Source organism: Fringilla coelebs (genome assembly GCF_963513975.1).
Source record: "Fringilla coelebs genome assembly, chromosome: 1".
Taxonomy (NCBI): Eukaryota; Metazoa; Chordata; class Aves; order Passeriformes; family Fringillidae; genus Fringilla; species Fringilla coelebs.
The window spans coordinates 54563757-54589446 of NC_140028.1; the positions used below are offsets into that span (position 1 = coordinate 54563757).

At 37.5% G+C, this 25690-nt stretch overlaps 1 protein-coding gene across 1 annotated transcript; it reads right to left on the minus strand.

Moving 5' to 3' along the window:
- Positions 1–6503: 6503 nt before the first annotated feature.
- Positions 6504–7463, minus strand: MC2R (melanocortin 2 receptor; the record flags this gene model as incomplete). Its single annotated transcript, XM_084212606.1, has 1 exon — positions 6504–7463. The coding sequence occupies one exon, from the start codon at positions 7461–7463 to the stop codon at positions 6504–6506; it is 960 nt and encodes a 319-aa protein (XP_084068732.1).
- Between the last annotated feature and the right edge of the window lie 18227 nt (positions 7464–25690).

Sequence of the window (25690 nt, forward strand, 5' to 3'; positions counted from 1 at the left end):
GACTGTATTATGGCTGACCTCCAGGCATGATGCATTAACAGGGACCAGGATCATTACAGAGAATTTTATGATGATGATTTAAGGAAGAAATGGAACATTTTTGAAAGGAAATGAAAAATAAATTAATCATTAAGCCATAAAGCACAAACATCACCCCTGTTTACATTATGAATTCTTCAGGACTTGCTTTGAATTCCTTCCATGAGTTATAGCATCGCTTTATTTACACATATCCAAAGAAATAAGACTCCAAGGTGTCTTTGATCTCTAAATCAAATGGATGCACCAATTTTTGGTTGCTATTGCAAATCAGGAGAAAAAGCCATGTTCTGGACATCTCTGCTCTTTTCACTCATCTCATTTTGTCTGACCATGAATGTTACTTCTTTCATTTCTCCTTCTCTCAGCTCTACACATTTTTTCCAGCAGTGCAAGATGAATAGGGCCTCCCTACCTATTTCTTTCTCTCTTCTGCTTACTTCATGCTGTGCTACCCAGTCTAAGAAATTACTCTTTTCTTCCCTGCCCTTGTCTCTCCTAACCTGATCTTGACCTTGCTGGCAAAGTTTCCAGCTTGGGAACCCAGGGATGCCTCCGTGTGATGAGTTTTCTTGTGCCCCTGATGCTCCTGGGCCACCCAGACAAAACCTTCAGTAAAGATCCCTCTGTACAGAAAAAAGCTGAACAATTGATTTCCCTCATTTAGCACTGTTATTTTAAAAAAATTATTATTATTCATTAACCCTTTTCCCTGGGTGTACACACAGGCTTTTAACTGCCCCTAGTGCCAGCTCCTCTAATGGGAAACACTGCCACTCTCAGCCCCTTATTAACCAGCCAGCTCTTACTTGCAAGGCTGTGCTTCTTTCCACCTCCTGCTCACCCAGGAGCGAACAGCTGCCTTTTATCCAAATCCCCATTCTTTCAAAGGCTCTGCTGTGATCTGAGAGGAAGCAAAGTGCAGATGAGAGCCCTGAGGCCTCCATCAGTTCCTCTCGGCTTGCCCTCTGACACAGGCTGCTCCATGCTGGGCTGAAGCCCTTTTTCTCCTCCCTTTTTATCTCATTGCACAGGCTGGCAGTTAAGACAGGTTTAGCTGTCACACGGGATGATATGATTACCCAAATTACTTGGCAGTGGTTTCCTTTCTCAAGTAAATGAAAATGTAAGACCGTGGCTGTGAGACTGAAATGGTGCATTAAGCAACTCTGTAGATCACTCTTGAAAATTCAAGCAAAAGCTCAAATGCATATTTAGAATGATGGATAATTATAATTAATTTTGAAAGTGAATAGCTGCAGGAGTCCCTGGACCGGGAAGCTAGTTCTGAATTGGAAGACGTCTACCCAACACTTTCAATGCCACCAAACCCTGAGACCAAATTTAAATTGTCAGGGACAATTAGCCAGAAAAACCTACGTGATGGGATTTTAAAGGGACTGAAGACGTTTCTGCCTGGTTTTAGAGGCTGCATTATGCCTCATGGTGTTATTCTGATGCCCAGACTTCCTGCAGGGCTGAATGTGATAACACAGAGGCTCCTGAGAGGCTTTAGACGCTGTGAAAGTGGTTTTTAATTGCCTGACCTTATAATCACCAGGTCAGAGTCAGGGCACTGCAGGGGCCATGGGACTCCTTTGGGGTCCATCAGGGCAATCATTCTTTTTGTGTTGGAGACCCTTCTGTACAGCTAACTACAGCTGAAATGTCAATGCACCTGGGCCATGTGCTCCATCTCCTCTATCCCTGGTGAGGCTGTCAGAGGGTGGGAAGATGCTGATGGAGTAACTCCACCCACAAATGTACTCTGTTTATCCAGATAGTGCAAAGCGTAGGGGTAGCTGTTCGGGGGCTGAAGTTGTAATAAATGGTAGTGTAAAAGTGCTGATGAAGCAATGGAATGTGGACTAACAAACCCATCTCATAGCCTTAATCTAAAAAAAAACCCCACAATTTTCAAAAGCAATAAATAATTTAAGTTACTTGGTAAGAATTTGTACTCCATAGGGTTTATGCAGAATTACTTGATAGTTAATGGTTACTCATTAGACTGTGTGTGACGGTTCAATAGTCTGATTTTGTCTTACAGGCATGAGGGTATGTGAGGAGGTAAGAAAATTGTTTTCAGTGGACTTGAAAAGTATTTCTTTAGTGGTCACACTCAGTTCTCCAGAATTGTACTTTAAGTCATCCTCTTTGAACTGGAAGCTTGTGTCTTCTGAGACACAGCACTGTGTCTTCTGAGAAATGACACTTCAAATAAAGCAGTATTAAAGTGCTGTTGAAGGATAAGGACACAATGGATAGCTCTCTGCTGAAATTACCTTAAAAGAATTAATAAACCAGGCCCTGCTTGTGTATATTTATTCTGTTTGAATAAATGTATCATTTGAAGAGTGTAGTTTGGTTTGAAAAACTGAAATTTTGTTTGGCTGATAAGAGTCCAAGCACTTATTTTTCTGAAAGTCTTGTCCAGAACAACAATTCATAGAAACAAGATTTTTCTCACATAAATAAACTAAATCTAAACAATATTTTCTCATGAATAAACTGTGTTTGTCTTGCTAATTTGTAAACAAAATCAAACTGCAAGTTTGTCTCTCACTGGCATACCGACTCTTTCAGTGGAATTAATTCCCTTGGGTATTTTTATCAGATTTGTTCATTTTATTCCTGAACATGAAGTTCAGTCCAAAACAATAAAAAGAGGAGTTTTTCTTCTTTGGTTTTGCAGCAAGTGACTGGGAAATGTTTTGTTGCCACAGGCATGTGAAGTTCTGTGGGCCCTTCCAAATGAAACATTGATTGCAGCATTGCCTGTGATCTTCAAAGAACTGGATGTTCCTTTCGGGCTTATTAGCTTCTGGTAGAATCCAAAATGAACATTTTTTTCTCCCAAAGTTAAGTAACAATTCTGATTCTGCCTCCTAAACTTTTAAAGCTGGGCAGATGAAGGGAAGTTCCAAAATCCGAGAAAAGTGTTCGCTTTTACATGTTAATATATCAGTGGAGAATTTCAATAGTGACTTCAGCACAATACAATGAAAGCTTCAAAAATCGTGGCTCAAAGAATCTGTTCAAAAAGCAACATAGGTAAATATGTGGAGACATTGGTATGTGAGGCAGAGAAACTTGCTTGGACAGTGGACAACTAAAATGCAAGTAAAAGTTTACAGGCAATTAGGAGATAATGCATAGAGACTTATCCATCTGCTAACGTGCAAGAAATGCAGGCAGACTGAAAAATGAAAATATTTCTAGAAACTTTCTTACTCAAATATATTTTGTGTTCTTCCTGACTCTTTCTTCCCAGGAAGGGAATATTTTCAAGAGAATGCTCTATTTAATCATAACTAGCTCAAACTGAAAAAAAAGTTTACATGTGTATTTTGAATTTTATATCGATTCCTAACATAACCCCCAGGCTCAGCTTGAGATTTAATATTGTAGACACAGATTTCAGCTGTATTGCAAATGCACAGGATCACTTATTACAAATTTACTCAGTGAACATGGTAAGTCCTGTTGTCTCTAACACAAAAATGGAGAAAAAGAAGCAGTTTTCTTGATTTGCAACCTGTCTACCTTGCAGCCTTTTCCCAGTCTTGATGGCTGTCTGTGTATTAGACAAAGAGTATAACAGCAAGAGCCATCAAGTGTCGACACCAGTTTAAAGAGATTGCCCTGAACTGTAAGTTTGGGTGTTGCTCAGGCATCATGACAGGGATGGGTGTTTTGGGATATTGATTTGAGTGCATTCACAGATGAGTCCAGGTAGGCTCAGAGAACAGGCACTTCATTTCTGGTGAGATGAGGTGGGAACCAGTTCCAGACAGTGCTTGGATCTCATGGCAATCTGAGATGCAATGTCAGTGACTGCAGAAATATTTTCAAGTCAAAGAAAACAGGGATAAACCTACCAAAATCTTACTGCCTAGGTGTTGACTTCTTGTTTTAACAAGCTAGATGGAAAAAAATTCTAACTGGTCCATAACCTGCATAACTACAACTTCTCTGTGTTTTGCAGATAAATGGTGGCTGGAGGCTTGGGGATGGTGCTGGGAAAGGCAGTGGGATAGCTGGGGAAGAGTGGGCAGATGGGTTAATGGAGAACAGTTTGCTCTGCCCTTGAAGGAGGGCTCAGAGGAACATGATCAAAGGTGTGCCCATGGGATGGATTTTGTTTTTGTTTGGTGAGGTAGAAGCCCAGGTCCTCATTGCAGAGCAAAGAAAAAAAAAAAAAAAAAAAAAAAGCAGTGCAGGGGTGGGAGCTGGTCTCTGTCTCCTGGGGTCTGTGAGCGACCACTGCTTCTTTTCCCTGGGCCTGGGGATGCTGCAAAGGTAGGCTGGCAGCAGCCAGAGCCTGAAACTTTTTGTAGGTGAGGGCAGTCGGATAAGGGCCAAAGGCGGCCAGCCTAGCCACACCTGCCAGGTGGAAGAATGCACTAGCTGGTGGCACCAGCTGAGGTCTGCTGTAGCCATCCCCTGCTTTCACAGGGGTACCTTTCCAGGCCCTAACTGCCAGCATCTCTGTGAGAGGATTCCTTATCAAGTGACTTTTTACAGAATTCAGTAATATTTTTTACTGCTGAAGTTTTGATTTTTACATGAGTCTCTCTTGAGTGTTCCTCATTGTGAGGCTAAATGTTTGGTGTTTTCTTTAATGATTATTTTTTCGTGTTTAGGTATTATGAGGTAAGAATAATTTTATTAAAAGGATCATTTACATTTGGACAGCTCATTGTGAATGTGGAGTCTTTGCATGTGTAGAGTTAGAGTAGTCTACCTTACAGGATGCATTCACTTCTAACATGGTAGAAGCTACTTGTCTCCTCTTAACTGTGTCTGCTTTAGGGAAGCAGATGGAAAATAATGTTTTGAGGGAAGGAACATTTGGCTGATAATTCATGCATTGCAGAGTTAATATAAGCACTGCCTTGATCACGATTTTCTTTCCAATGTTTTTTATCATTTTAAAATTCATCATTTGTGAGCAGAAGGCACTGCAGTACTGTAGGTATTTTGTTTTGCCTTTTTTTTTACACTGTATGTTTCTTTTCTTTCCCCCCCCAATTCTAACAGTCATTTTTTGCTGTGCAGCTTTACATTTATTCTGCTATTTGATGGAAATTCGAAAATTCTTATTAAAATGAAATATATCTATATCTATGTATCTATAGATATATATCTGAGCTCCCTTCTAAACTTGCATTTTATAAATGAGCCCTTTTTTTCTTTTTTTGCAATAAATGCATAGGTTTGAAAAATTTTCATTTTAGTATCTCTTTTCCAATTGATTTTTCTAGGTCTTTAAGGCTTTCAGGTTTAGTGTCCTTTATTCAACACAAGATAACCTGAATTTGTATGGTTTGTTTATATTCCGTACTCTTGAAATTCTCTTACTACTTCTCTCTGGCACAGCTGAAAGACTTCCTTGAATTACTGTGAGGTTAATTCCTCACCATATGCTCTGGACTGCTTCAGGATGTTTTACTGCTGAAAGCCATTCTGCCTTAAAGTTTTGTGAGCTCTGTATTATTTTGGCAGAAACAATTCAAAATTTTCTCACAAGGGTTTCTAAATTACAACCTGCTTTGTAGCATCCTTCCAGACTGGATAGTTGCTTCCTTACCTGGATGGCTGACTTCCTTGGAAGTGTTTGAATTTTATCGCTGGTATTATGTTTTTTTGAATTCTTTGTTGTAGCATGCCATGGTTGAATCAAAGTGCTTTTCCTATCTGTGGAGCTTATTATTTTATTGAAGAGAACTGGCACTGACCAGCTCAACAATTCCCTTTGCTAGTTCAGACCCAGCTTAGGAGTTCTAAAATTCAAAACCTGCCTTTGCTGGCAAGACAACTTAATGTTGGAAACAACACTTCAGTGACTAAAAATAGCTTTTTAATCAAAATATCCTATTCTTTTGGACTTACACTCCAAAAGTTGCTTTTGAAACCTAGAGATCACTAATCGCATGATTTTCAGGGGATTAGATGCTAAAGAAGAGTCTTGAGTTCCCTTTTACAGCAAAATTACAGGTCCATGTTTTCTACTTAACCTGATACTTTTATACAAATGCACGGTTTAGAAACAAATGTTCGCTTCATTGCAATTTAACAAACAGAATTTTAACGTAGTATATGCATTGAATTGAAATTATTGATACAAAATGAATTTGCTCATATCTGAGGAAATGCAACACGATGCAGATTTGAGTTTGGATTTTTCTGAAAGGACAAAAGGTAATTAAGACATTTGTTTAGTTTTTTTTTCCCTTGAATGAAAATTATCAGCAGAATTAGCTTAGTGTGGAGGTCTCATTGACAAGATTTGTATGCTTACTTATTTTTTATTCATTATTTGGTAACTCTGAAAAATCTCTGGCAGTATACTACAAGCATAGCATTGCTTTGGGTGTAATTGTTGGTATTTTTAACTCTTCACGCTGATGTTGCACCGCACCCCACAAATGCTTCTATAATTTTTATTTTTGATGAGGTGTTCACCAGTTGCAGCTCGACCTGGGACAGTAGAACATCTTCTTAAATGTACTCCGCAATTCTGGGCTTCGGAACGCAAAAATCATAGGGTTGATGATGGCATTGCACATGATGAGTGTCCCATTCACATGGAAAATGGACATGTAGCAGGCACAGTAAGGGTTGTGTGGGCAAAACCTTGCTAAGAGGATGTGAAGAACAAAGGGGGCCCAACAGCAAAGGAAAACTCCAAGAAAAATAGTCAGTGTGATGGCACCTCTCATGTTAGTTCTGTGATGGACGGTGCTGCTGGGCAGCGAGGCGATCTTTTTGGCGTGAGATCGAGCCAGGAGAAACATGTGGACGTAGAGGCAGAGTATGAAAAACATCATCAAAGGGAACAGGACGGTGAAGGGAATGACTGTAGCTGCTTCGTAGGAGAAGAGGGCAATGGCAATGCTGCTGCCGGCGCAGAAGGCCCAGATGATCGCCAGGATAACCAAGGCTCTCCTCAGCGTCATGATATTGTGGTACCGCAGAGCGTAGAAGATAGTGATGTATCTGTCTGCTGCAATAGCTAGCAGGCTGAAAATAGACCCCAGCAGAGACAGGATGAACATGGAATCCATGGCATCATCCAGTTTTTTCTCGAAGTCTCCGTGATGTGTCAGGTATCCCATTTTGCACAAGATGATAAAGATGTTCTCCAGAGTTTTGTACAGGCTACCCAACATGTCTGAAATGGCTAAACTGCAAATGAAGAAGTACATGGGCAAGTGTAAATTCTTATTTCTCACAACAGCAATGAGGATAAGTAGATTTTCCAGTATCCCAGCGGCAGCAACAGTGAAAAAAACTTCCTCTGGCACCACAATCTGGGTGCAGTCAGTGATATTTAATGAAAAATCGCTTATGTTTTCGAGGGATGGAATGCTTGTCTGCCCTGGGTGTTTGATTAAGTTGGAAGGTCTCTCAGTGCTCATTCTTCTGGTCATGGAAAAAGTCTGGGTAGCTTCTTTTTCAGGTTTGGCTTTATTGTGAAGCTGACCTGTCAATCAGACCATTCTTCTTTTGATCAAGGCTCTCTTCTTCATCTGGAACAATTTTAAGACTTAACTGAAATGTCTGAAATTTCTCCTACAATAAGACATGTAGAAATATAAATATCAAGAAGAAATTGACCACGCATATGAGGCAAAAAAATAGATATTTGAAATATCATCTATTGCAGTTTAAAACACATCTCTAATCACCATAGAGAAAAACAATTGGATTAAATAGGAGCTGTTCAAGGCTTCACTGTACCTTAAAGAGAATCAAAGTGTAAATTCTCTTTTAGCTTCAAAGTGATTTTAAAAAATATGTGTAATTTTCTTTACTAATGTGCATCTCACATTTACTGGAACTAATCTGACTGACTTGAAGAGTTTGGCAATCTTTACTGGCCCAGCTGTTTGCTTTGAGAAAGCCTGGCAGTTCTCACAAGATTTTCAGCATTATTAGACACAAATAAAACTAATGCCAAGATAAACTCTTGTTCAGAACAATAACATGTTTACCTCCACACTGTTGATGGTGCAATGAAATGCCCTCAATTTAGGTGTGAACATTCATAAATATTGATGTATTTAGAGGCATGTTAGATGTTAGTGAGAGGCTTCCTTTTCATTTAGAATTGAAACTATCTTTTGATTCCATGAAAGTATTTCTAAGATCCAAAGTACAACTTTTTCTTGCCTGTATTTTACAACTATCTAAACCCCTTAATATTATTTCAGCATTTCCTTTTTCCATAATGATCCAAATCTAAACTACATCCAAGCATATAGGAATCTTTCCAAAGGAATAGACTTTTTTACTCTTTTCATTAATGTAAAAATTGATATGATATTAGTTTAGCTTGTATATGACCCATAAACAATAAGAAAGAGTTGTTTTTATTCTTGTCTTCATAGCCAATTTGGGAAATACAGATGCAGTTTTGGTATTTAGAAAGTCCCCTTCTTTACAGATATATTTTCACTGAAAGGGTTGTCAAGCACTGGAACAGGCTGTCCAGAGAAGTTGTTGAGTCACCATCTCATGAATTATTTAAATGAGGTATGGATGTGACCCTTAGGGACATTGTTTAGCTGTGGACTTAGCAGTGCTGGGTTAATGGCTGGACTGAATGATCTTAAAGGTCTTTTTTAGCCTAAAGGAGTCTAAAATTTCATTATTCCCCCTCGGTTTTTAAGTTTAAACCATCTCTCTTTGACACTTTCATGTCAGTAAATCTTGAAATTTCTTTGGACATTTGTTCATAATCAGGGTTGCTGAGTATTATAACCCACATTACTGTTTCAATGGGAGAAGTTAAAAGTTTCATTTATTTTGTATACAAACAAGGCTTGGAGCACCAGCCATCACAAATTTGATGAAACTAGACCACTTAAGAGGAAGCATTCAGGAGAGTACCCATACATATCTGAAAACACAGGCTGTGTAGTGGGAAAAATAAACTGTATTGCACTGCAGCATGCGTGGACGTTCCCAAAGATAATTAGGCTGGCATCTGTCAGTATGTGATGGGAGGAGTTACTAACAGGAATAAAAAACTTGACAATGTCTATGTGATGATATGTTTTTCCTATTCTCACCTGGAGCTACTGTCACAGTTAAGTCTAATGATTTCTAGTCTAGCACTCTGTTACAGATTTTCACTCTTTATAGGAAGTCAGCACAGACACTTCAGACAAAACTTCATTTCAATAGGATTTAAACAGGAGTATCAGCTAGTAAACATTTATTAAGTTGCTATTTTCTCAAAAATGTATTTCAAGAATGCTTCTTTGCTGATATAGTCATATTGCTGAAAAAATCTACCTGAAAAACATGAAGTTTCCTTCGCTGAAAAGATATAATATCATGAATGGCATGGTATATTACATCTGGTGCTTATAATTTTACAGTAACTTTGTTTCAAGCTAAGAGTAGAGAATTTAGTGCTTTGGTGCATTTACCATAAACTGAATAATTACATCACTTAATGTTGTTTTCCAACAATCAATATAAAGCCAAAAAAGACCATCTTGTTTCATTTCAGCATGTATACATGGCTACTGCACACTATTCCATTAGGGTTCCATCAAAGATCTTGTCCATTATATCCTTTTCTGATCCTTCAGTGTGGTGCACAGTCATATTTCAAACTCAGATATCCCAGACAGAAATATCTGTGCATTCAGTGTTTTACATGGGTCATGAATCCAGTGCTTGATCTGCACAACAGACATTATATCATACATCTGCAGTAAGTTCCACAGTCACAGGGTTGTTTTCACTACTGATCTCCCAGGTAGTGTGCATTGAGTAGTTTAGTGGTTCTAAGCAGTGCAGGAGCAGGCAGACTACACACGAGAGGCAAAGCTGTTGTGAACATGGTGAATAACAAACCAGAACATACCAGAACATTTCTGTGGGTACCCCCAGAAACATGACTCTGGGCCCGCAGCACCAAGAAGCCCAGGGTGAAGAAGGACCACCAGGATGCCACTGGATCCACGGATGGTGACTGTCTTCTGCTTGACCTCTCTCTCCCTCTCTTCCCTCCTCACCCTTTTCTATTTCTTTCTATCTCTCTACCTCACACATTCTTTTGCTTTGGCATGTGGTCTTGTCTTCACCTTCACTCAGGCAGAGGCATTTTTCAAATATTGGATCTTTAACAGTGTCTTAAAAGGTAATGGGAAAAGGAGACCCCTTGGAGCCTGGATGCATATTTCTACTGTCTACAGAAACTAGAGCTAAGATCCTTTCACACAAGTATAAAAAGTGAAAAAAAATGTTTACACTCCTGTGTTAATACCAAAGACAGTTTGGATGCAACAGATTCCCTCTCCCCTGTCAGTACCTTGCCAGTTTGATTTGTACTCTCTGGATGAAGGGTCCATGCCACTCACTCTCTGAAATACCTCAGATATATCTTTTGCAGGTATCTGCAAAGTCAACCTTTCCCAGATAGGGCTTACATTTCATAACTATTAAAAATAGGACGCTACAGTTCTAAAGAAAAAAAAAAAAGGCATATAGGACAATTCAGGTTTTCCTGGTAATCACTACCTGAATAATTTGGATTTTACCTTTCTGAGGTCATTCATGGTCTAAGAATAATTCTGCCTGACTGTAGCAAGAAATGTAAAACAGTCAAAAAGCAATAAATGACAATGAAAGATTCTTAAAATCTGAAACACATTTGCATATGCAGCTGGATAACAAAATCAGCAAAAAATTCAACCTATTAGATCCTGGATGGAGAAATCAACAGCTCAGTAACACTGCATATGCAGAAACAGTTTATCTAGCAGGATGCAGTCTCCCAAGCTGGTATAATGGGCAATGAACTGATGGCAATAGTAAAGTTCCTAAAAAAGTATATCTTTGTAGTGGCTCCTTATGATGCTCTTGTTGCTTGGAAAGCACGTTTGCACTGGTTTATATTACACAGCTAAAAGCCAGCCCCAGTCCTTCAGCTTGTGGCAAGGCTGAGAATCCCTTGGAGATGCTGGGAACTCCAGAGCATTAGCCTTGGGCACAAACCATAACTCTCTCCCATGTGTCCTGTGCCCGCTGATAACTAAAATACATATTTATCTGCTGTAGAAATACAATGACTTAGCATCTGAAAAGTCTGGGAATAATCGGTCTGCTCTTGATTTTTTTATTTTTAATTGGATGAAAATTTAATTGGCTGAATAAATAAATAACACATTTCCCTCGATGCCAAAATATTAAATAAACTGGCCAGGTCAGCTGCAATAGCAATAAAAGTAATTTCAGCTGTGAACTATAATGAGAAGATATGGTTAAAAAATTATATACCTTAATACTGTATAATTTCCCAGGGGCTTTTTTTTAACATTCTATTATTGCTTTAATAGCAAGCCATATTCCTTTTATCATAGAGACCCCAAGATGTATTTACTCTCTAAATAGCTGTTGGTAAATAAAACCTGAAAGGGTACTGAGTAGTTTCTTTAGCTTTAGGGCTGCACAAAACAGCTCTGATAATGAGCCTGTTACGTAGGGGCAATGATTTCTTTCCAGAACCATGAAATGTATGAATTCCTGGTTCTATATACCTAAATTTTTGGGAAAAAAAAGTAATTTGGAAGGAACAGAACAGAATAAGGAGTTTATGTATCAGACACAGTGTAAACAGTGTGTTTCACAACCCACTCAGTATATAAATCGGTGCTCATTTTTCACTAGAAATGCCTTAACCTTTGCTCAGAGCCCCAAAGTCTCCAACGTACCAGCACTTGCTTCTACGCTTTTATCTCTAGCTACCTCCAAAGCTTTATCACTGGGACACCAGGTAATCTGTTCAGTTTGGTTCCCCTTGCCTGGTGCAGCTTAGAATGACCTCCTTTGTCTGAAAATGTCAGCCAAAGTCCCACGGACAGGAGCAGCGTGTTTTTTCAGTCACTCGTGTTCAAGCTGTGAAAACAGTGAGGAAAACTGGAGATGCTAAGAAACCCGGATCTTCATCACACAATCCTTTGGAATTTTATTAACAACTGCAATTAGTATCCGTGCTGTATTAGGTAATTTATTCTTTTGCTTTGATCTCCCTCTAGTGTTCAAGAAAATAGTGTCAGCCAGCTATTAATGACTGATCAGAGCTGTTCTAATTCTTCACGTGCATGGACATTATGTAACATTGCATTTCCTAATCTCGAGTTCATGAACTGTTATCAGGCCTAGATAAACTTTTTTTTTGTGTAAGGGTGTTCACTGCCACGGGTCTTGGTGATTTATTGCATCAGGAGAGTGAGTGTATGTCCCACATGACTTCAACGTTGCTACTTTCTTAGAAATAACTTCACATGGATAGAGATGGCACTTTTTGAAGAAAAGCAAGGAAGCAAAAAAGGGAAGTGTATATGTATACAAGCTAAATACATTAAAAATATTGTTGTGTCTAAAGCTGTGCATATACCAATTGGGTTAACTACTGCCAAAATTTCACTCACTTGATTACAGCTGTGACTTCCTTTTAAAAATACTTTCTAGAGTGAAATTAAGGTGCAAATCATACTTGCTGAAATTTTAAATGTGTGACATGCGTGTATATGTTGAAGAGACTTCTTTTTTCCAGACTTTGGAAGCTGCATAAAAGTATTTTCTGACCAAATCATAAACTGAACAGACTGGAGATCTTGCAAAGATTACAGCTGAAAAAAAATTTGAATGTTTGGTTTACTTCTTATGGATACTTCTCTTTCTTTTTTCCTTAAGATCAGCACCAAGGTAAAACAATTATGTGTTTATTTATGAATAAGGAAAAATCAGGAAAGATTTTCTTATTCATATTTAAGGTTAGGTATATTCACCATGCCATGATTTTGTTGCCAAAAAAAAAAAAAAAAATGTAATAAGGTATCTAAGCTAAGCAGAAACAAACTGGTTAGGACTACTCTCTCTACCATGTGAGTGTAGGTTCATGCAAAACATGCATAGCTCTGGGTGTTTCAGCAAAGGTATTGCAAGCAGATAAAGTAAAAAGGATTAAAAAGGATGGACTGAGTTCTTAATATCCTTAACAAAATAAATCTTTGCAGTAGCAGAGAGGAAAAGGAATTATTTAGGATACTTATGAATGAAATAGCAAGAACCATTAAAAAGGCAGATAGAAAAAGAAATTAAAGCTGAAAACCCAGGAAACATTTTCTAATTGATTAAATCCTTGTGGAAGGATCATTTTTCACATACAGTTTCTGAGACTGTAAGCTATGCTGTTAGCTGAGGTACCTGGAACTAAAAAAAAGCTGCATAAAATGTTGGAGGTTATGTAAAGACTCTTGTTTTGTCACAAGGCGTGAACACAGAATGTTCACAAAGTCATTAGTGAACTTTATTTCACAAAGTCTTTAGTGAAATAATCTTCGTATCAAGTGTGTGGACAATTTATTGAAAATGAGTAACCTGTAGAGATAAAAGCTAGAACCTATACAAAATCAAGGGCTGTAAATTCATTAATGCACTTCTCAGTGGTGTTCTGCTTCCTTTTTCAGTCCTTACACTTTGGAGCAGCCTTCCCACCAGTGTAGGCAACACGCTGTGTCCTGGGGAGGGGGAACTTCTGAAAGTCGTTTGCTACACAGCTATCAGGGAAGGGAGTGAAATTGCAGTGAAGGTTTCCCCTGTCTTTACTGCTGGACAGTATATGGAATCATGAGAGTTTTTTTCTGAAACATGGGGAGCCTCACTCTCTGCAAACTTCTGTTGCTTTGTAAAGTAGAGATACATTAAGAAATACAAGAAATACTATTGTGATATGTTAAGAAATATAATTATTAGTCCGTTGTAATTTTTACAACATAATATACCTAAAGAAAAAAAACCAACCAAACAAACCAAAAGGCTAAACAAAACCAAGTTTGTTCTGCCTGATGCAGGCAATTGCTTTGGAAGGGGTGTATTTATAACCTTCACCCTCAGATCAGTCTCATGTCATTGGAGACACTTGGTGACAAGCTACAGTGATCAGTGCCTACTAAATATGTTTCTTTATTAAGATTATAGTGGAAAGATTCATGTTTCTTTGAAACAATAGTTATTGTGCCCCAGACTTTGTAGCTGGCTTTTATTGCACTATTCTTTTCTATTTGTTTCCAGAATAAATTAAGCCCATAAAGCTTTAAATTTCTACAAAGAATGAAAAATTATATTGGATTTGAACACAGGGTGATTAGTTCTTTGGGATCTTTGTAAAATCAATCAAGAGGCCTTCAAGTGACATCTCTGGAGGCCATTGCTTTGTTTTTACACTTTCCACTAAATCACTGTTTGCCATTAATAATGCCATCACAAAAATGTTACCAACGCATTAAGGAAATCTTCTTTACAGAAAAGCATTTACCATTTCATGAAAAAAAAACCTCCTGTGTTTCTGCTCTAAAGAAAGAAACTCCCCTAGCTGCTCTTTTAGGAGCCAGCCATCTTTTTCTCTGGCTGTTTCTCCAATAGTTGCAAACAAAATAATAGTCAAAGTAGATGGTGTCATTAGAGTAATATTTAATATTTTTAAATGACAGAAAACAAGGATGTGGATTTATAGCATGTAGCGTCCTGTTTTAGTGCATTGTCTTATGGTATGTATTAGGTATCTCTTATTGAAACAAAAACATGCATCACAGATACAGCATCTTCTTTCCTGAGAGCTACTTCAAAGTGCCTTTGTGCTTTTTTTCTTGCCACTGAATGAATATATTTACATCCATTTATGCTAAAAAGTAAATGTCGTGAAGAGACAATGATTAAAAGATTAATTCAATAGATGGTTATTTTCTCTGGAAAGCCTGTAGAACAGGGGCAGGATGAAGAAAATACCTCTTTAGATATGTCTTTTCATAGCCATCTTCCTTCCATATGCCTGAGAGGGAGAATGAGTAGGGAAAAAAGTGTGGAAGGACTAATATCTAAATTCTCCAAGACTGTAAAAATCTACTTCCATTTGGAGTAGTGGCCACAAAAAACTTTAGTCTGGTTAGATGTTGGCATTCAGTGCTACTATGGCTTTTGCTATAGGTGGAAATAGACAAAGTCTCATTGCAAAAGGTGTGCTGTCATCCAAAACCATCTCTGGAGAGCTGTGGGAGACTTATGAAGATAACTAAGATTAGGTAATTTTAGCTTGTTTTTCCCATGCACATTCCCATGAATGTGGAACCCCTGTGGCAATGATGCTGTGGCAGAACAGGTTTTTCTACTTCCACACAAGTATCATGGAATTACAGGTGCATATATATATATATAGGGTGTGTGTGTGTGTGTGTGTGTGTGTGTGTGTGTGAAATTTGGCTTCTGCTTCTGGTCTGAAATAGTTAACAGAGAAAGTCAAAGGATAAATAATAGTTGAGGTTATCTAGAACAGCATCATTTTAAGCAGAGACATTTGCTCTACCCTCGTTTGTCGTTATCTGCTGCAAGGCAGAGACTGCTGCTGTTCTCTGCCTTCCTCTCTTGTGTGCTGCTGATTGACACAGGATTAAGCATTTAAGAGTATTGGCAATTAGAGTGCAGCAAACCACACAGTCGTCTGAGAAATCTGTAACTGTCAGGTACATCGATGGAATTATTCAATACTTGCACTTGAGCAATTGAGAACAGAATTTGTTCTCCCTGGACAGAGTGAATACAACAAAACCATACCTGGCAGGTGTAGCTCTCCTCAGATAATTCCCAGTCCAGACTCAGAAGAGCACTCATTGATGACCAGCTAGAAAGTCTCTGAGGGATGTGTGGCCTCTGGCTGACGCAGTGAAAAAATCCAAAACAGTTGAAGCAGGAAAAAAGTAAACAAAAGATAAGAAACATTTTAATAGAAGTTTTCCTACTCTATAACTTAACTTCCTCCATTTGTAAAGAGGATAATCTTACTCAGTCTTTATACAAGAGGCATAAAACCCCTGACAAAATTTTGTTTTAAAGAAAAATGATTGGAAGATGAAAAATTTCAGGGCACATTAGGAAATAGGGCACTTCATTCCACAATAACATTGCATATTTCTAATTTCTCCAAGCAGGCTTTCTGACATTAGATGTATTTTGTAAACCTCCACTTACCTGCTAGTGAAACCACTTGTGAGTCAGTTTGCTGGTAGCTCTGGGAGCAAGATTGTTTATAAAGGAAATGAAGCCAACACAGCCTTTGCGTAAGGGAAAGATTGGAACATCTAAATCAAAGAGGACGACAGTTGTTTCATTGACATAACCTTGAATTAGGGTCTCTTTAAAATAAATCATCCACGGTCTCTTGAAACACTTATAAGAAAAAAAAAGAACAAACTGCCCAATCAAAGGGAAAATATTCTGTTTCAGATGGATTATCTTTTCAGCTACTCCTCTTTATAATCTGCCTTCCTAACATTTGGAAGGAGGAGTGTGTAAATCACAGCAAGATCAAGGGCTATATTAAAAATAGTATTTAAACACTCAGGTAAATGGTTGAGATGGTGTAAGATGTTTATTGCCATCAAGATGATTGTCACTGTCTTTGTTTCCAACCTGTCATCTCAATTAAAGACACAACTGGTGGCTGAACTGAAAAGTTAGCAAGGTAGATAGAACTCAGCAGCAGCAAAATCCAACTGTACTAGTCTGAATAAATACAAGTGATCATTATGGAGATACGCAATTCAGGTCGTGAAGGTTAAAAAAATGTGCTGAGCTTTAACAACAACCCATGAAGATGTGGTTGGCCCTATTACTGAAACAAATGGGAAGGAATAGCATAAATGAGTTACCCTAGGGAAAGACTTCACATTTGGATCTATTAAATAGCAATTAAATTTCAATGCCCAAAAGCAGAATTATATTCTTAACAGCATAAACCGACTGAATTTGTTTGCTTACAGGCTACCTAAGGAATTCAGGCTCAAGAAATGAGGATTTAATTCATCTCTGTGCAACAGGACTGGTAAAAACATAAACCCCCAGCAATTAGCAGTTTGACAGCTTCAGTGAGAGTCAATAGGATCCCTGGAACATAATGACTGGAGGACAAAAATCTTAGCAAAGGGAGGGGACCTGAAAAAATTAAAAAACCTTCAAAAGTGGAAGGTATATTCATCATCTGAGTGTCCTTCATATTTTCAAGGAGAAAAAACTGTCACAGTCTTGCTCTTCATCCTCAGTTATACACAGGTTTGCTTTTAACTTCCTGTTCTTTAGACCAGTTGAACCTGCTGAGTGCCATTATGATACGCAGAAATAATCAAATAGAATAAAGTCAAGAAGACAGCTGGTGTCACAGGAGTGCAGAACATTTGTTTACTATTTTTTAAACCTGCATTGTGCAGCACTTGAATAATCTCCTTCAAATACAACTGGTTATGGTCCTTGCAGGAGCAAGCTTCAGGAATACTCATTCTTTACATTGTCAGGCAGAACTCGTCCTATGAATTCTGCTTCTTTGCACTGCTTTGTGCATGAAGACACTCATTAGGTGCCTCAAAAGTTGTGAAGGCCATCATACCTTGCGCTGTGAATTTCTGTTCTGCACTAAGAGTGCAATACACAGCCTAACAATATACCGCATGCACAAAAAATATTGTACCATAAGCAGTGATAAATAGTTAATAAGGAAAAGTCCATAGATTGAGGCTCGCATTGTATTTTGGTAACAAAGAAAATAAACACACTGGAGGCACAAAGAGGGCTTCATTCAGCCTTGGGCAACAAGTGAGTTTGGAAGAAGTCTGAATTGAGAATGAAGTGCAGAGTCAGAACTCAAAATAATGTTGTTTAGTCAGAGAAGTTGTGGATGCCCCATCATTTGAAGTGTTCAGAGCCAGGCTGGATGGGGTTCTGAGCACCCTTGTCTAGTGGAAGGTGTCCTTGCCCATGGCAGTGGGGTCAGAACTAAATGGTCTTGAAGGTCCCTTCCAACCCAAACCCTTCTGTGACTCTATGCAAAATAAAGACATCAGCTCAACACTCCAGTATGTCCCTACTAGAGTTACAAGCACCTCTGTTCAGGGATAACATCACCCCAACCAGCCCAACAAAGCTGGGACCGCAGATGTGCAAGGAGCAGCATCATGCCCTCAAGTTCTACCTGCAGCTCACAGAACTCCCAGCCTCCAGGATCACACCGAGTGCAAAGCTGGAGCAGCAGGAGAGCTTGGGGTGCATTTCCTGTACTTTTGACCTGGCCACAGAGGTGTCTGATGCTACGGGGAAATGCACAGTGAAAGTCTGAGGAAGCACATTTGTAAGAAATAGGAAGGTTAGTATTTATCAGAGTTTTATTTTGAAAGGTGCTGTGGGCATTTAGAAACTGTACCCTTGACAAGTCACCTACCTAAGCATAAGTCACTACAATTCTAGGCAGATCAATTTTTATAATGGTAATTCTTGACTTTTCTGTTTTGTTTTGTGAAGGGAAGGTATGTAAATAGGAAAGAATATGTCAGGGAGAGGCCAAGAGTTATTCTAATTTTTTTTTACTATGTAGTATTAAAAAAAAAAAAGTACTACGATGAATTACAATGAAAAAGCAGCTAGAATTCATGTCATAAAAAAAAATGAATCCCTGCTATCACACTGCATAAAATTTATTATTTCTATTTATTGAGCCATTAAATCAGTAGATTATTTGAGTTTGAAAGTTGAAAAATGCAAAATAATTAGAGAATGACCTTATCACCTGAAAAACTTGTTACAATGATTTTTCCAGTTCAGTGCCAATATATATAGCCAATTTAACACTCATATTGCATGTGTTTTCATCCCACTGTGTTTCAATTCAAAAGAACACTCTGGGAAATAAACAGCATTTTCACAACATGTGAAGAGAATAAGAGATCCAGAAATTGTAGCAGAAAAGAGATCTATAAATAGTTCAGGCTTTCAAGGAGGAGACAGGATCAGTAGTGTTGGCTAGAAGAAGAGTGAGCAAAAAATGTGACCTCAGAAGGGTCAAGAAAAACACAAATACTATTTCCACAGTATACACTTTTTAAAAAATCTAGTATGCAGGGAACACATCAACTGTATTTTATTAGCTGTATTAAATGCTTAGCCAAATCTCAGATTCTGTAGCCATGACCTTTAAAAAAACAAGCAAGCATGGATTTAGCCTGCCATTTCATTCTTGCTACACAGTGGATCTGTTAGGCCAGGTTTCTTTTCCATGCAATTTTCAACATGCTGTGCAAACTTGGGGCTTTGCAGAAAAGGCAACTATTAGGCTCCTCTGTCATCAGAAAGCAAACAATGATCTGTTGGGCACAGATGGCTAGAGAAAACATTAGCAGGAGAAGAGGTTTTTCTTAAGCAGAAGACAGTCTAATTGTGAATTGGTAAATCAAAAATATGAAAGTATTTGCAGGTTTATTACTAGTAATCCAGTATTTGCACAAAGATGCCACCAATTATTTTTTCAGTGACTTGCAGTATGAAAGCAAATCAAGTTTTAGGGAATTTCTGGAGGTACACTGGTGATGAATTTGTCCCTGAGGCAGTGCCATATGGTCAAACAGAGCTCCAAGAAGGAAAGATTCAGCCAACTTTTTCAGATGTCAGCATGTTTTATCTTGCACACTGAAATATAGCAAGTGATAAAAAATGGGATTAGAATGCCAGTGGAGATTTTTTTTTATGAATCTGGCTTTTTGATCAATTTTTCTAAAAGGAGTTGTCTATGAAATTTTCTTAAATCCTACAGCATAGTCAAGGATGACTATGACTACAAGTGGGAGTTGTGTGGTCTACTTAAACATTTACTTGTTTATAAATAATTGGATTTGCTATTTTTGTATTATGCTGTTGCAAGTGTTCTAGGTATAATGTTGCTATTCAACATGAAAAATTAGTCAGGTTTTAAAAGGAAAAGCTGGCATTGCTTTTGTCCTGGGAGATCATTTTCACACACACAGTGTAGTGGTCAGGTTCTACTCAAATACTGGTATTCAAGGTGACCAAAACGTTTTCCGTGAATGGGAAACATTTTCCATTCAGTCAAGAGAATGTCAGGAGAATTTAGAGTAATCTTATAGAAAAACTACATTAATTTCTTCAAAATTGTGAATAAGAACAGCTAAGAGGAATACATGTTTTTTAAAGGTTTTTTTTAAGTTTTTTTTAAAGTTTTTGTTTCCTAACTAGTTTGTTTTCCTTGTGTTTCCTCTTTATGAAGCTTTTGACTCGTCTCAATTTATAATTTATTTCTATGAAGACCTTTATTTCCATGATTACCTCCAATTTGTTTAAGCTCCTGAATTTTTTTTTGCTTTTTCTTACTAATTTTGCTTTTTCAGTACTAGCAACAAAATAATGTTAATTATTTATTAATGTTAATTTCTCTTAATGCAGTTTTCAGTGAAAGCTATTTTAATTAATTCAATTGCCTTCAAAAAACCAATATATCCTTAATTTTTTTATTGCACTTACATAAATGACAGCATGTATCTGTGGATTTGGATCATTATACTTGTTAAAAGCATTTCTGTAACCATGGTAAAAAACTTCAAGGTTTTATCTGACCTTATAACAAATAAAGCCCTCAGGACAGATACAAATTCACTTTTTTTGGAAAGCTCTAGTCTTCCAACATTCAGGAGGAGCCAATACCTTAGAAGGGAAATATTTGTGTTCTCCTCTTAGAGAACCTCCTACAAGGAAGGATATCTTCCCTCTTCTCCTTCTAGTCTGGTTTATGACAAGAATTGCTAATGGAAGACTGTGGCAGACATTAGGCAGCTTTGGAACTGAAGTTCAGGTCCCTTGGGATGATTTGCTTCTCTTACCATTCCCTGTCTGATGCAGTAGATGTTTTATTGCCTAATTGCAAAAGATGCGTCATCTTAAGGACAGCAAAATGAAGTTTCTTGTAAAGTGATAGTCTCTTGATTGGGATTTCTAGTTAGCTCTTAACAAGCAGATATTCAATGTTTAGTTAGTGCAGTAAATTTTTTAAAAAAGCTCATACACATCTGAAGAATTTGCATAGTGAAATAAATGAAATGCAACATAAGAAGTTTCTTGATTTGAAATTTAATACTGTATTTGACTTTTTATTTCTCCTTTAAAAAGAATATCTGAAGAAATCTGGATTTCTAAATAAAGTTTAATACGTTTATGCTCTCTCTCTAGGTAGGAGAAGAAACATTAATGCATTTTATGCTAAATAAAATTTTAAAAAAATATGGAAAGGAGTAAGTGGAATGACAGGGATAAATATTATGAAAAAACCGCTACAATTTCAGGCCAGTAAAATAATTTGCCCATTTGTTGAAATCTCTGTTGGAAGATGAAGAGACTGAGTACTTCAGCTGTTTTAGCTTTTCTTTCTTATTTTGGTCTCAGAAAAATCTTGAGCCCCAGGGCGCTCAGTGGGACTGCCTGAGGGCAAGGCAGCAGTTTGTCTGTTGTTTGTTCTGAGAAGGAGGGGGGAAAGTGCAATCCTTTGATAAAGCAGATTGGAGAACTCCTTTTATTTTCCTTGTTGCCTTTTGTGCAGAGGGCTTTGAGGCAGGCTGAAAGAGCATCCCTACAATTCTAGGATTGCAGGTGCAGTTAACTTGACCACCTCTACAACATTTTGTTCTATAAAGTTCTGATTTATCTTTATGTTTGAAGCTTTGATAGTGGAGTTAAGCTGAGAGTGGAGTTAAGCTTGAGTGGGAGGAACAACTTTGGAGAAAGGAATAATTCAATTTAAACTATGACCTTCTCTTGTAGGGAATGTGTAGGTGGAGGAGGGTTAAGTAGAATGTCAAAGACAGTTCAAGTTTTATGATTTTTATATCACTTAAACCTCAAAAGGCAGACAGGTGAAATTTCTGAAGTATGTTAATTTACTTTTTCTGATGACCATCACATATCACTACTTAATAAAAACAAACGTATTGTCCAAATGAATTTTTAAAAACAATTTATTTGGGTAGTCTCTAAATGCATTTGCAAATGTTGGTTCTCTTTTTTTAGTTTGGACATTTTTGCCATCTTATTTTTCTTACATCTAACTTCTAACTTCATGAATCATGTAATTTTTAAAAATACTGTTAGTGCCCTTTCATATTCTGTTTAGTGTGAAGCGGTTGCTGTCTGAAATAAATGCTCATAGTTTTTGGCATACAAAGAACAAAGATAATCAATACAACAGATTTGTCTATTGCTTTTACTCTTTTGATTGATATTCAGCTTTTGTTTCAGTTTTTTGATGGAAATTGAAGAAAAAAACCTATTTCTTCAGGCATTTGTAGGTTTTTTTCCTCTGACTATTAATTAGTCCATAGCATGCTTTTATTGAATGCTTCATTTGTTTAGTGTGACAGAAAATCAACAAAGACTTGTTCTCAATCTAGTTTGTATCTTCCTGCCTATTATTCCCACTAAATACATTTCCCCCAAACAATGTTTAGTTATCTATTATGTATAATTGAAAAGCCTCTTGTATTGTTCATTTGTTATTCTCAGCCATGCATGGGTACTGAGACTTGGATCAAAAAATCAAATGTGTTTGCATCGGTAAAATGAATATTTTGTTCTTGTACTAATCTTCTCAAGTGGAATTTAGGGTCCCTAGAAAAAAAAATGGAAAGAAAAAAGGAGAGTCTCTGTTCCACCCCCCCCCCCCCCCCATTTAAAAAAATCTTATATGTTTTGTCAAGGGATTCAACTTCCACTCTTGTAGTGCCCTAACTAACAGGCACTCTATTTTGATGTCATTTGGTGGTATTGTTGTATTTTGTTGCCCGTGGGCTTGCTTCCATTTAAATACAAGATTGTCAAGGTTGAATTAATATTTTTGTTTATGGTCTCTCATCAGCCGTCGGATCTGCATTCTAAATGTAATAAAAAAAGCACAAAGTGGAAATGTGGGGATTCTTGGCTATTAATCTGGCTCTTACATAGAAGTTTCCATTTGCAACTTACAGGTTGCAAATGGAAAAATTTCTTGGACCATTACATGTGTTTAACTAGATATAACCTACAGTGAAGTGAACTGAAGACCCTGTAAAACAAAAGATCACTGCAATTAATGAGAAGGTCTCAAAGAATGGCTTTTGATCAAAACCATGACAGCCTGCACAATTCCTGCTAAGTTGCCAGTTGGGCTACAAGGCAGCCTGCAAGCAGAGCCAGAAAGAAAACTGCTCTTACAGACCTGCCCTGATATGTGTTCCAGTCAAACTCCATATATGCTGAATCCTCATGGTGTTTCCAGAAAGAATGACTCCCAAGCTGGAATTAATTTCTTCTCCCCAATCTTCCTGAACTTTCCATAAATCAGGAGGCCAGATTCTGGAGACACCTTGCTTCACAGAACAATCTCTCATACCCATTCTCTAAGGGACAAGACCTAAAGACTTCCTGCACCCACAGCTGGGACAGTTCCTGATCAAAAAGAACTTGACTTTTTAATTTCTGCTATATTTTGATGGGCTACAAGAAGAAGAGGAGATGAAGTTTCTTGCTCTGTTTTCAGCCACCAAGTTGAGTAAATGGGCTAGAAGAGAGGTCAGGCTGTTCCCAGCACCCATCTCTTTCCCACCAATGGGAAGTGCAACTGGATCACCCTAAAGGAACACAAGCAGTTGGGATTTTCTCCACAGTTCATTAATGGTGTTAAAATTTGTATGCAATGTGATTACAGAATGTGCTTGTGAAATGGGTTTGCCATGGCCAGGGAAGTATTGGCACAGGTCAACTCTGATCTTAAAGTTGTTGAATCAGACACTTTAAAAAAAAAAAAATCAGTTGAAAAAGCATTTTCCCAGTCAAGTTTATTATAAGAAATAGCTAAAACTGAAACAATTCTAAACACAATTAAGAAACAGAAGGGTGAAAACATCTGTAACAATCACATTGAATTAACACAGAATTCCTGTACTTTGCCATTCCTGTTTGATCTCTATGTTTTGTAATAAAAAGAGTGATCTTCTTCACCATTTTATTCAGAAAATGCTTTTCTTCAGCAAATTATGTGTGCTTTAAGTTTTCATCTTATCCCAGGGTTGCTAAAGAGTTGTATTAGCTCTCAGCAGAGCTCAAAATAGCTTGTTCTTTATTCAGAAAGACAATGCATAATTACATCAAATCTGAACAGTGGAATAGTTCAGAAATTGAAAAAATGAACAAGAACCACAACAAAAATGTGTACAGTTTGACATATTCAGTGCACTGATTATGAAAGTGATTTCATATTAGAGTTATTAAGGATTATTCTTCCATGCTAATTTGCTTATGGACTACAAGGCTAAATAGAGAAATGTCAAAATGTGACAATAAGGAACAGTGGATAATTAATCAAAATGTTATTTAAACCCAAACTTAGAATTAATTTTAATTATAATGATCACATTTTAGGATAATGATATGGCAAAAGAGAGAATGAGTGCATTTTGCCATCCATGAGAGAATTATGTTTCTGCAAATGCTCACGCAAAGTTATAAATACACCTGACTGTAATTTTGGTACTGGAGTCTTGCTAAGGAGCTGAAGGAGCTGAAGGAGCTATTTTATTTCTCCACTAAGAGGAGTCTGCACCAGGGGAGGAAATACAAGATATTCACCAAGAAAGAGTTTGAAAAAAGAATTTGAATAGCTGGCTATTATGTTAAGAAAAGTGTCTTAAAAAAAGATTCCTGTAAATTATGTTCATTTCCTTTTCCATTTATAAATCTGTCCACTTTGTAAAAGCAGCATTGCAAAGGGCATGATTTGGCATGGAAAACATTGAACAAAAGTTTTCATAAGGTGTCTGTGCTTTATGGATTTTATAATAAAAACTGCTGCATGTAAACTCCAAGGTATCACTGCTACTAAACTGAAAAACAGGGAGATAAGTATTGTCATAAATGCAGACTTTCCACTATTGGTTTAACAATTGGCCATCCACTATTGGTTTAACAATTGACCATCTATTGGTTTGACAATTTGGCACACTGTGCTGCAAATAGGCACCACTTTCCAAACCGCCCCACTTGTCAAATATTTGACAAAATACGCTATATCTAGAGATATGTAAAAGCTATTCTTTAGCTTTAGACTATTTACAAAGAGTTGAGCAAATATCAGAGCGAAACTAGTTAGTTTATGGTTTATCTAGCTCATTTATCCAGGCTACAGGAGAGAGAGATCGGGGTGATCTGAATACATCTTACAGGCACACAAGTCGCAGTTTCAAAGTAAAGGGTTTTAAAGACCTGACCAAAGGACAGAGGTCCAAAGCTGAAGATGAATGTATTCAGATTCTCATTTTCTTTTTTACAGTTGACAAGAGGTACAATGTGTGATGATGGGTAAAGCAGTGATAATTTAAATCAGTGTCTTGAGTTGTGCAGGGTGCCTGAATGCATGGGCCTTGCAACATAGTTCAATTACTGCCTATTGTTCTGATCCATGATATTAACCATAAACATCATATTCTCAGAGGTGTTTAGCCATTGATTTTAATGGAAATGAGAGCCTGAGTGCATCCCACTTGACACAAAGTCTGTTGTCAGAGTGCTCTCTGGGCATTTTGCAATGGGCATTTCTCCAGCAGCATCCTTATGTGATGCAGAGAACAAGCAAGGTCTTGCTTTGCAGTAGAAAAGTCTAGGAGTGACCTACTTTTATAAAATTCACTTTAATTGTGAAGACTAATTATTTCTCTGCTTATTCCCTAGAACTCTGCTCTAGGTAAAGGTTGCCAAATAATATGAATAGTCATTA